This window comes from Mus musculus, chromosome 19, assembly GCF_000001635.26.
Source record: "Mus musculus strain C57BL/6J chromosome 19, GRCm38.p6 C57BL/6J".
In the NCBI taxonomy this organism is placed as follows: domain Eukaryota; kingdom Metazoa; phylum Chordata; class Mammalia; order Rodentia; family Muridae; genus Mus; species Mus musculus.
In genome coordinates this window covers 4,727,408-4,739,709 of record NC_000085.6, presented here as the reverse complement: position 1 = coordinate 4,739,709, position 12,302 = coordinate 4,727,408, and the positions used below count along the sequence as shown (strand labels likewise).

General features: G+C 50.5%; 1 protein-coding gene across 4 annotated transcripts in view; it reads right to left on the bottom strand.

The window, feature by feature from the left end:
• The window catches only part of Sptbn2 (spectrin beta, non-erythrocytic 2), a 42,771-nt gene that overhangs the window by 14,269 nt on the left and 16,200 nt on the right, over positions 1–12,302 (bottom strand). For all 4 annotated transcript variants that reach the window (NM_021287.2, XM_006531704.4, XM_006531705.4 and 1 more), the window contains 11 exons: positions 10,536–10,648; positions 10,221–10,408; positions 8,319–8,436; positions 7,626–7,784; positions 7,020–7,322; positions 5,903–6,056; positions 4,801–5,671; positions 2,231–2,368; positions 1,143–1,899; positions 401–603; positions 29–119 (listed from right to left, as the gene is read on the bottom strand). In NM_021287.2, coding sequence (NP_067262.1) covers positions 29–119; positions 401–603; positions 1,143–1,899; positions 2,231–2,368; positions 4,801–5,671; positions 5,903–6,056; positions 7,020–7,322; positions 7,626–7,784; positions 8,319–8,436; positions 10,221–10,408; positions 10,536–10,648 — 3,095 coding nt within the window. The remainder of the gene's footprint in view (positions 1–28; positions 120–400; positions 604–1,142; positions 1,900–2,230; positions 2,369–4,800; positions 5,672–5,902; positions 6,057–7,019; positions 7,323–7,625; positions 7,785–8,318; positions 8,437–10,220; positions 10,409–10,535; positions 10,649–12,302) is intronic.

The window sequence follows — 12,302 nt, the reverse complement described above, 5'->3', positions numbered from 1 at the left end:
ATGGGGGTACCAGGGAACTGAGCCTCACCTCCTGACAGTCTTGCAAGAAGTGCTGCTGCTCTCGGTTGTCCCGAAGGCGTCCTAAAAGCTGCTGCACCGCCTCCTGATTCTTTCTGTGCCTGTAATGGCAGCCCAGGATAAAGCCATACCCTTAACTTCCCTAGAAGGTCCAGTCTTCCTCCTATGAGGAGACTGTCTCTCAGGAGCCCCGAAAGACACCCCAGGAATCTGATTTCCAGGCCTGCCATCTGTGGATCCTGACCCAGCCTCTACAACTACTCTGATCTTTCTGTTTTGTCTTCTGTGTTCAACTCTCTGCCCTCTATCAGTTCACCCATACACAGGTAAACTATCAGCCACCTTCCTCTAAGCTTCCTCAGATCCGCCATTCTCACCACACCTCTTCTCGATGGAGTCCGCCTTCTCTTGGATCTTCTCAGCATGGATATTGCCCTTGGACACCAGCTGACGTCCAGCCTCCAGGAGTCCGCGGATGCGCTCTCCATTGGCGTCCATAGTGCTCATGAAGTCTTCCAGCTTTTTAATGGCTGCATCTGCCGCCTGCAGTGTCCCTGGCATCTCCGTGTGAGACAAGACATATTCCTGGGTGGAAGAGAGTACGGCAAGCTCACTTCTCATAGCATGTAGATTCTACCCCTCTGAGAATACCCCCTTATTTGTAATTGTTGATTTATTTAATATTTACAGGACTAGCCAGGCTTTTCATTTCTTCTAAAGTCAGTTTATGTTCACATTTAGATTTTGTTAAGAATTATTCTATTCTAATAACAGCAGTTTTCCACAGTGAGTCACAAATCAGATAACTTGCATATCAGATATTTATATTACAACTCATAACAGTAGCAAAAGTACAGTTATGAAGTAGCAACAAAATAATTTTACGGTTGGGGGTCACCACAACCCGAAAAACTGTACTAAAAGGTTATAGTATTAGGAAGGTTGAGAGCCACTTTATTTTAATAACATATAAAACCTGTTATTAGAACGTATTTCTAATATATTCTTCCTGCCTATCTTGCTTGTTCACTGGTAATGCCCATCCCTTTTATCACTTTGTGTGTCCTTCCCCTGATCCCCATTTTCCTCTTCTTCCTAGCTGGAACTGTTTTCTGGACTCTTACCTGGCTGCTGAGAACACCCTCAGCCTGGCGAGCATCTCTTAAAAACCCCTGGAAGCCATGGGCCTGGGCCAGGCGGCCTTGCCGGCTCTCCCACATGCGACCCAGCTCCTCCCAGCCGGTTCCAAGGGCTTCCAGCCTCTGTCTGAGGAAGAGGCACTGGGGATCAGCCTGGTCTCTGGTCACCTCCTCGCCCAAGGTCCTGAGGCGGCTGTACTCGCTCTGGGCTCTCTCCACTTCTCCCCGCAGAGCTGCGTGCTGGGCTAAGAGGGCTTCTGCCTCGGGAAGGGTGGCTGGCCCTTCTTCGGAGGCTACAGCGGTCTGTGTGCGGCCTAGCCAGGCCTGGAAGTCATCCAAGCTGCGCAGGAAATCCTGCAGCCGCCGAGCCTCACCCAGGGACTCTTCTCTCCGCCTCATGGTCGCCCGAAGATCTTCCCATCCTGCTTGTACCTCTCCAAGCCGGGTGTTGATGGCAGGAGCTTGAGCTGGGTGCCCAGCAGCCAAGGCATTTGCCTCTTGGGTCAGCTCACCCACCCGGGCAGAGATAGCTTCCAGATCTCTCTCAGTACCCGCCAACTTCCGCTGCAGGGCCAGCACACCAGCTAGATCATTGCCCAGGCCCTGGGTGGACTCAATGACCTTAGTCTTCTCTCTCATCCAGGCCTGGGTCTCTGTGCACTCTAGGTGGTAATTCTGGATGCTCAGGGCTGATGTCAGAGCCGCCTTTTTGCCATCTGCCAGGGACCGAAACTGCTGCCACCTGTAAGTAGGGAAAAGGTCTCATGTGAAGGGCTCAGCTTCCTTGCCCTGGCCAGGGACTTGGGAATCTCTTCTTCCTGCTCTTTGCATACAGCTCCTGCTTCTACTTTCACAAGAGGTTACCCAGCCCTGCTCCTCGAATCCTTTTTCTGATCGTTTCCAGGCTCTGCGGACTGCCCTGCTCTCTTTTATTCTATAACTTCTTTTCTCCCAACGTAATTGCAGTCAGGTTTCTTTCCTCATCTTCAGTCCCCTTCTAGGCTCTGCCATATTCTTTCTCTAAATGCCATCTGCATTGCCTAGTAAGTAAATGCCCTGGGGCTGCCTCCCACCTTTGGTTGAGCTGCTCCTGGGTGCCAATGATGCGGTCCTTGCCTGGTGGACTGGCCTTCAGCAGCTGCTCAGCGATGTCATTGACAGCAGTAACCCGTGCAGCCAGGGCGTTCATTTCAGGCTCCAGGGTCTCAAACCTGAAGCGAGGGAACAGTAGGCCTGGAATGATGTGACGCATCCCTTAGATGCCCACAGAACTCTGTCCCTTAAACACGAAGATTCCGTTCCAGCATTGCTGGGCCTCTTGGCCTATAAGGTCCACAGTACCTGTGAGTCTGTCCCCAACTCCCTCAAAATGAGTTGAAAAACTATCTACTTTAGGATTGCTCAAAATAGAGTGAAGGCCCCAAGTCAGGTATACCTACACAGTCAACCTCAACTGTGGCACGGTGGGTCCCCACCTTCACCAGAACCTCAGTGTTCCTTTTGGAACTCTTACCTAGCTACCTACCCACACCCCATCCTGCTGCTAGGAGCAAAGAGACGACGACAACAGCAATTAATGTCGAAGCAGAAAGTGTGAAATGCAATTCCTTTGGGAGGGGACAGCTGACATTTCTATAAAGGGCCAGGTGATCCAATACTTGTCTCTATGAGTCACAGTCTGATCCACAAGTCTTCAACTCTGCTAGGTGCAAGTGCGTGTGTGTGTGTGTGTGTGTGTGTGTGTGTGTGTGTGTGTACACCAGCAGAAAAAGGATGAGCACAGCTATAGTGATCCATAAATGAGGGAGGTGGCTCTGCTCCAATAAAACTATTTACAAAACAAAACAAAATAAAACACCACCTCAGGCAGCAGGCTGGATTTAACCCAAAGGTTCATCAAGCCCACATTGTAATAGATCTTAAAAACTACAAAACAAAACACCCAAGCAACCTTCATTCCCAGAAACCACATGATGGCTCACAACCATCAGTACGGCTACAGTGTACTCATATACTTAAAATAAATCTTAAAAAAGTAAAAACCAAAAAAACCTTTTTATTTCAAAAACTGCCAGGAAATTTGATTATAGACTGACAATAGATGATATCTAGGGGTTACTAATTTTGTTTTATGGGATAACAGTATTGAAATTCAATAAAATTTTTCAGCTGGACATGTTAGCATATGCCTTTAATCCCAACATTGGAGAGGTAGAGGAAGAGTGAATCTCTGCGAGTTCAAGAGCAGTCTGGCTTAGCCGGGCGGTGGTGGCGCACGCCTTTAATCCCAGCACTCGGGAGGCAGAGGCAGGCGGATTTCTGAGTTGGAGGCCAGCCTGGTCTACAGCCTGAGTTCCAGGACAGCCAGGGCTACACAGAGAAACCCTGTCTCGGAAAAAAAAAGCAGTCTGGCTTACACTGCAAGTTTCAGGACAGCTAGCGCTACACAGTAAGAACCTTTTAAGAAAAGAAAAAAGATGTTCTTTCTAAATGACTGTAAGGTTTACTGTTCTTTGGATACAACTCTGTGTTTATTTGTGTGTGAGTGTGTGTGTGTGTGTGTGTGTGTGTGTGTACACACCAGCAGAAAAAGGATGAGATGGTGTCAGATACCCTAGAACTGATTTCAAGACCTGATGTGGGTGTTGAGAATCAAGCTCAGGAAAAGCAGTACCTGCTCTTCCCTGCACAGCCTTCCCCCAGCCAGGTATATTATAAACTTATAGTATATATATTATGCTTGTTCTTTTATGTCAGGGTCTTTATATGTCCTCGGCTATCTTGGGCTTGCTATACAGCTCAGAATGGTCTAAGACTTATAGAGGCTGCCATGGCCTCTTGGATGCTGGCAACGCAAGCATACTGCATATCCAGCTTCCAAATACGTAGCTATTTTAAGTCCACACATAACTAAAATGTATTACTAGTCTATATAAGGATACTTCCACATCTCTCTTAAAGGGGCCATCTTGAGATGATGAAGTCTCTAATCGTATTAGAGACTTGATTTTTTAAAAGGGGAAATCAATCAAAAATATGAACATATTGATAATAATGGAGTCTGGGGGTGGAGACACGGATTTGTTGTGACATGTTCTCTACTTTTGAGTGCGCGTAACATTTTCATTAAAACTTTAAATAGTTGGGCATGGTGGCACATGTCTCCAATTCCAATACTCAGGAAGCTTAGACAAGACAGTTGTTACACATTCACCAAGCCTAGGCTATAGAGTAAGACCTTGTCTCAGTATTCTAAAAGCAAGAGATGACCACTGGTTAAAGAGCATGGTGGCTCTTGTAGAGGACCTTTAGTAACCATGGTGTGGCTCATGAAACCATTTATAACTCCAGTTTTAGAGGCTCCAATGCCCTCTTCTGACCTCTGCAGGCACCAGGCACAGGTAGTGCACAAACATACATATAGGCAAAACACTCACACACATTAAATATATCCTAAAAAAATTACACACACACTACAACTAAGAGAAACAACAACAGGACCTTGTAAAGAGACAGTATTACGGCTCAGAGCAGTTAAGGCTCAGAGAATGTAGCAGGTAACTGCTAGTGATACTTGCATCCCTCCCTGCACCAGGCCCCCAGCTCGCACGGGATACACCTCAGAGAAAACAATGGGTCTTACCTCTGCTGGACCACCTCCAGGTCCTCCAGGCGCTCAGGTAGGGCCAGCCCGTTGAGCCATTGCTCCTTCTCCTCTACCCAGAGGCCACAGGCCCCAGCCTCGCTGAGCATGGTATAGAACGCCAGGGCTGCCTCCAGGGCTCGTGCACGCTCACCGGCTCGGGCCTGCAGCTCCTCATAGTGCTGCTCCAGAGTGGGCACCCTGCCCTGTACCTCCGGTGTGTGGCTCAGTGCAGGTGGCAGGGCTGCAGCCTGCTCCCTCAGGGCATCCAGTGTAGGCCGGTGGGCTCGGATCTCCTCTTCAAGGGCCCTGTGCTGCCTGGCCAGGGCCTGTGTGGAGAACTCGTCGTGCCCTACCTCGGGGCTAGATACCAGGCGCAGTGCATCCACCAACCAGGCCTCCATGTCATTTGCATCTGCCTGGAACTGGTAGAGGCTGGCAGCCTGTGCCAGCTGCTGGGCTCGCTCCTCGGCCAGGGCTTCTAGTCGCTCCCACTGGGCCTGGAGCTCGGCTGCACGGGTTGAGGCTTGGTTGGCTCCAGGGTGGCCCTCAGCGACTAACTGCTGACCTTGCTCCAGGGTGAGCTTCAGGGGCCCCAGACGGCCACTCATCTCACCCCGTAGGGCTGCGTGCTTGTTGAGCAGGCGAAGGACACCAGTCAGGTCCCGGCCTGTATCAGCTGAGGCCAGGAGGTGCTGCTGCTCCCGGACCCAGGCCTCAGCCTCACCCACTTCCCAGAGGAACCTCCAGAGACGACGTGACTCTTCCAGTCGGGCCCTTCTAGTCGCTGCCAATTCACACAGGGCCTCATAGCTCTGCTCCAGAGTGGCCACCCTCTCTGACACCAGCTGTGGGTCACATGGCCTATACTCTGAAAACAAAGAAAAGCCAGAGGTCCAGAGTGTTAGGTGCTATCCAACCACCCTTGTCATGAACCACCCCAGCTCACTGTGGTAGGACTCCACTCAGGACCTAGCTATCACTATTATCTAAGCAAAAATGATCCTGCCCCGCCCCCCCCTCAAGTTCTCCCAAATGACAAGCCTGATGTTCCCTGTTTCCTAGTCCTTCCAGATCCAGCCTCCCTCCCCCCAGTTTTCACCTTTCCCTGGGTCGCAGAAACGCAGGGCAGAGGCGCTGACCGCTCGAACCCTCTCAGCCTGAACCGCGATGTCCGCCTCCACCAGTTCGTGTAGCTGCAGGAGGTCCTCCACTCCAGCCAGGTGCTTGCCCAAGTCCTGAGACTGCAGTCGGCCCTGCCAGACACATATGGCATGCCAGTGCCCGTCTGAGAACTGCATAGCGCCCTACCAGCGTGCATGGTCTTTCCCACTCTGGATAGTTCCACATTACACTCACTTGGAGCATTCTTGTGAGCATGCGCACACGTGCACGTCCACGAGCACACGAGTGCACGCGCACCCCCAGTTCTGTTTTCACACTTGGTTCTCTATCCTCCACTGCCCTCCCATGGAAGTTTTCTCAGTAAAGCCTGTTCTGGTGACTCAGCTCGGCTCCAGAGTCAGAGGTCCCCACTACTGTCCCTATTCCAGGCCAGCACCCTTCAGTGTTTGCTCCCAGACCCACCCTCGAGCCCACCTCTCCCCTAGAAGATGGCAGTCTGTTTCTCTACTCCCACTCCTGCTGCCCACAGACTTTCTGCACACAGTAGCCCAAGGGATCTTTTTAAAACAGGAGGTGGAATAACACCTCTTTCTTTGAAACCCTTTAAACACTTTAAATGCTCTGAGTAAAATTCAAATTCCTTGACCAAGCCTGTGGGGATTGCGATGGAGTCAACCATTCCTCCCCTTTATAGGTAGCTACTGGTCTACCTTTGCAATCCCCACTTGCACAACACGGGGCCTAACCTCATTATTCCTTTTGACCAGAACCTGCTCTCATCAGAGCTCTCTGGGCTGGCTCCTTGCCTCAGTTCAAAAGACTTCTCTCAGAAAGGCCTTGCCCAACCACCAGCTCCAGTGCCTGCAGGCCTTAGAAGCACCTGCTATGGTGTCTATGGGTGTTTTTATCAGACTTTTTCCCCCTTAGGCTGGGAGCCCCATACGGACAGTCTGTCACCTGCGCTCCTGAGAACTAGGAGGGATTGGCTCTGCATTAGTACACTCTACAAAGAGATGGGCTGAGTGGGTGAGTGAGGTAGACAGCCACACCCCAGGACTCCTGCCCAGCTGAGTGGCGCCACAAGCCACTCCTACCTTCATCTCTGCCATCCAGTCCATGAGGTAGAGCAGGTCCTGAAACACTTTCTGCAGCTCCAGGTTGAGAAGAAGTCTCTCACGGCGGGCAGCCACCATTTGCCGTAAGAAGTCCCAGAGCCGGGCCACGTTGTTCTGACGTGCCGCAATGCGCTTAATGTCATGGTAGTGCTCAGCAGCCAGTTCTGCAGCTACAGCATCCACCGCCTGCACCCGGCCACTGTAGGCGACAATGTCTGTCTCAATGGCTTCATGCTTTCTCACTGCAGCCTCCACTGCTGCCAGTTCCAGCCCAAAGTTGTCCTGTGACAGAGGTGGCGAGAGGAGGGTTGAGAACCAAGGGACAGGACCTCTGCTTGCTCTGTCTATTCCCCAGGGCGCACTGTCTGCCAGGTGCCAACTTTAGGCAGTGGCCGAATGCATCTGCTCAACCTGCCTCGAGGTCTTTTCTCCTGGGCAAGCCTTGGGCCCCCAGATCCTGAGTTTCCTGCACGACAGATACTGTCTGTGTTTTATCTTCTTGCCCTCTGCAGGAACCCTTCCCTGGGACTGTCTGTCTCCCATTCCTCCCCACCAGCCTGGATGTGTCTGAAACATGAGTCCTACCTGGGACACAAGTCGCTGGTTCTCACTGAGCCAGGTCTCCCGCATGGCAGCCTTGCGGTCGAAGCGAGCAGCCAGTTGCTCCAGCTTCTCCTGGCGGATCAGCTCTGTGCGCAGCGCTAGCTCTCGCTCATGTTCGGCTTTCTCCAGCCGCTCCCAGGCCTGTGAGGTAGAAAGTGGATTAGTACAGTGGGACCAGGGCCAGAAGAGGTCAGAAGGCTGTGCCATAGAAGCATAGATCCGCCTAGCCGATCCATGGAAGAGTCTCAGTGAGGCACCTGTGCCTGAAAAGGGAGAGGTTCCAGGCACACTGTGAAGCCACATAATAACTGTTTGCTTCTGGGTAAGATATGAGTTCATCTATGGAAAATGTCTGGTGTGTCTACAGAGGTCGGACTCTGTGGGCAAACTTGTTTCCCTGCATTAGTCTTATGTGTGTGAAAAAAGAGAGGTAGAGACAGTGGAACGGGACACGTAAAACAAAAGCCTGCGGTCCGATTTATTTCTTGGCTCTGTATGGATAGTGAGAGGGAAAGAGACCACAATCGTGAGAGGATACCAGAGTCATGCCTGGGTGTGTGGGCAGTGGGTAGCAGGGCTCGGTGGAGGTCAAGAAGGCCCTGGTTCCCATGAGGCATGAAAAGTACAGAGGCCGAGAATGGCCTCTGTGGATGCTAAATTAGGGAGGCCACGGACCTTGTTGATGTCCGAGATGAGCCGGCCTTCCCGGGGTGTGTAGACCTTCTGGTTGTTGGCCCGTAGCTTGCTCTGGATGGTGAAGAGCAACACCTCCAAGTTCCCTTTCTCCGTGAACCTGAAGCAGAAGCCAAGCTGAGATCAGAGGCGAAGACCACGAGGGACCCAAGCCCGCAGCTCTATGACACAGAGTACCCACACTGCTTTTCTTCTCATGAAAGCTACACATGCTTTGTGTGAAAGCAAAAAAAAAAAAAAAAAAAAAAAAGAAAAAAAAAAAAAAAGGAGCAGGTAAGCCAAAAGGACACACCTTGGTTTTCTTTTTTGTTTTTTTTCTTGGAACTCATTATGTAGACCAGGCTGGCCCTGATCTCATAGATCTGCTTCCCTCTGAGGGCTGGCATTCAAATTGTATGCCACCCTCACTTCGTTTTTCTTTCTTTTGCTATGTAGCCCAGGCTAGCCTTGAACTCATAGTCCTTCTGCCTCAGTCTTTAGAGACCTAGGGTAACAGGTTAGCATCACTATGCTTGTCTTAAGAACTAACTAACTAACTTCCTTCCTTCCTTCTTCTATTTATTTACTTATTTACTTATTATAGCTCAGGGCCTCATGCATGCTAAGCAAATACCCCACCACTGAGCTACATCTGTACCTCTTTAAGGAAACTTTCTGCTTCACCAAAGGTCTACGTTACCCAGGTTGGCTTGGACCTTGAGCTTGTGATCATCCTGTCTCAGCTTCCTGCATGGCCTGGATTATAAGCCTGCAACTCCAGCCTCAGCAGGAACATCATTTTAAAGTAACCCTAGTTTCTGCCTCCTACAACAGGGAGCTACGGTAACCAGAGCTCAGTGACCAACCGAGTAGCTGTGACCAGGGCCTTGGCTCTCACCACTTCCAGCACTTTGCACATGGTAACTTCCCATCACCGTCTACATTCTCTCCTCTGTTTTCCAGATGAGAAAACTAAACACAAACATGCTGTACACGTTCTTCAGCAATCACAACTGCAGGGTGGCAGAGCCAGGATTTGAACTCGGGCACTTTTAACTTGGATGCTTATAACTTTGTTTGCTGTGGCTTATGAAGAACTCTTGTAGCCTACTTCTTCTTCCATGTCATTTGAGGATTACTATTTCAGTTGGTTGCTTCATGAACAGGACTTATTATTACTATATTACAAGGTAATATACATGTTAGAGAGTGTCCTTGAGAGTTCACCTTTGCTGAGTGCTCAGAAGAGTATTTTCCAGGCAAAGGACACACACACACATTTACACACACACTTGTCTGTGCTCTGTAGCATTGCTAAGAGCCATCTTACACACGAATTATCATTGTGTTGCTCATGCTACCAGCCACACCACACCGCTAGCTGCTGACCTGCCCTTCAAGTCCGGTCCTGTCTATTCCTACACTGAGACTACACTATTGCATGGCCCTGTCTGTCTGTCTGCCTGCCTATCCATCCATTTATTTTTTTCCAGGCATTGTCTTACTCTCATGCCCAGGTTGGAACTCTCTATGGCTGGCCTCAGAACTCGCAGCAAAATCTTCCTGACTCAGACTCCCAAGTGCTGGAATTTGCAGGTATGAGCCACACCAGCTGGCTTACAACCAGTAATTTTTATCTGATGGATTTCACTGACTTGACATGCCATGGCAATCATTCTTCCATGGCATGCTTTTTAAAAATGGCTAGTCATTAGAAAATGTGTTTTGGAACAACTGTGCTGTTTGGATGCTTCCAGCACTTTGCGAGGAGGGAACAAGCCTTGGCTGCATTTCTGTACTGCCAAGTGTCCCTCCCTGAAGGACGCCCTCATTTAGGTTTTCTCTCAAGTGAGCAAAGCTCTGGGCAGGCATGCTCTGGCAGGGTGGGGCCCAGGGGACACCTACTTGGGTGGCTTCTCCACAGTGCGATAGGAGTTGAAAGACTGCAGCTGGTTCTGGACTCCACTCAGGGAGTTGGCCAGCTGTCGGTCATTGAGGGTCACGATCGTTTGCTCAATCCACTGCAGCAGTTCAGAGGCCAGGGACTCGTATTTCTCTACCAGGTGTTCTGCCTCCATGGCATGGTCTAGGACCTGTGGCAGGAGACAGGCAGGTGGGTATCTCACACAGTGCGATGGCTCTACCCGGTCCTGTTTGAGGAGGAAGACCTCCACCAGGCCTCCTCTGGCCCTTCCGCCCACTGTCTCACGGTGAGGGCACCTTGCCAATTCTTTTGCCTTCCACAGCCAGGGCCTTCATCTTGGAGAAGTAGTGGTAGTAAGTGGCCACGTAGGTGATGATAGACTTCTCGTCGGGCTGGTCTACATTCACATCTGAGGAAAAGGACCACCTGGGTGAGGCAGGCAGCACAAACCTGCCTCCCTTCAAGACATGTGGCCCAAAATCTGACTCGCTCACCTCATGCCCCCTAGCCCTCCAAGGCTAACACATCTTCTCAGGTACCTTTAAAGCAGCGGTTCTCAACCTTCCTAATATTCTTTAATATAGTTCCTCAAAGTGGGCAGTGGTAGCACACACCTTTAATCTCAGCACTCAGGAGGCAGAGAGGCAGATCTCTGAGTTCAAGGCCAGCCTGATCTACAGAGTGAGTTCCAGGACAGCCAGAACTACAGAGAAACCCTATTTCGAAAAGCGAAAAAAGAGCCGGGCGGTGGTGGCGCACGCCTTTAATCCCAGCACTCGGGAGGCAGAGGCAGGCGAATTTCTGAGTTCGAGGCCAGCCTGGTCTACAGAGTGAGTTCCAGGACAGCCAGGACTACACAGAGAAACCCTGTCTCAAAAAACCAAAAAAAAAAAAAAAAGCCAACCAAACAAACAAAATATATAGTTCCTCAGGTTATGGTGATCCCCCAACCATAAAATTATTTTTGTTGCTGCTCTGAATCATAATGTATTTATCTGATATGCATGGTATCTGACATGTGAAGCCTGTGGAAGGGTTGGACCCACAGGTTGAAAACCCGTGCTTTGGGGCCAAGTAACAACTCAATCATTCCAAGTTTCTCTTGGATATGGGGAAGGGCCTGCTAAGCAGTGGAAGAAAGATTTTTACTCAGAATACTTGATATATGCTAAAGCTGACTGTTTATGGAAAGAAATGCAAGCAAAAAAATACCATTCCCGGGTGGTGGTGGATCATGGACCCCTAAGCTAGAGAAATGTCTTAAAAGGTCAATGGGTTGCGGGACAGTGGAGCAGAAACCGCCAGCTAAGCCTCCCGAGCCTGGGTACAGCACAGCGGGGACAGATACCAGCACTGAGCACCATCTTGAGGCATGGTCACTGCTGTTGTTTTCCATCTGGCTCCCAAAGTTCAGCCATGGGCGCAGCCAAGGGGGTAAGCATCCTTCAGACCGAGCATCCCTCCACTCAACTGCAGCTGACAAGGACTTGGGATCCCTGAGCTGTCGGACTACGGCCACAGATTCCTCCTCTCAAAGGCAAGACTATGGGACCAGAAGCCCTTCACAGCCTTCAGAAAACACCCAAGCAAGCTGGAGCTCCTGAAGTGAGCTCAGTCAGGTCACAGGACCATCACTTTGCTCCTGAATTCTGCAGAACAGCCGTGCTTTGCAATGGTCTCCATTCTAGAAGTTTTGCACTTAGCCTCACTCTGTGTCTAAGCAGCCAAGACACCCCGAGTGTCAGCTGGGTGCCATACTGGTCATTCAGAACTAAGGGCATGGGAGGCAGGGCTATGGGGGCGGGGGATAAAAATCAGGGAGAAAGAATCAAACCAGCCAGACAAGCTAAGAAGGAACACTTCCAACAGGGGCTTGTGGGCTGGCTCTCTGCCCTTTTCTGGCTGCACCCAGATTGCTCTGCCCTGCAGAGGCAGCAGGGGAAACAGGCTCTAGAGCAGGGTTGAACCTGAATCTTAGCTGTAACAGGTCTATGACCTTCAGCAGGTCACCCGATCTATAAAAGGCCCCATCTCTTCCGTAAACTGAGGACAGTTATGACAGA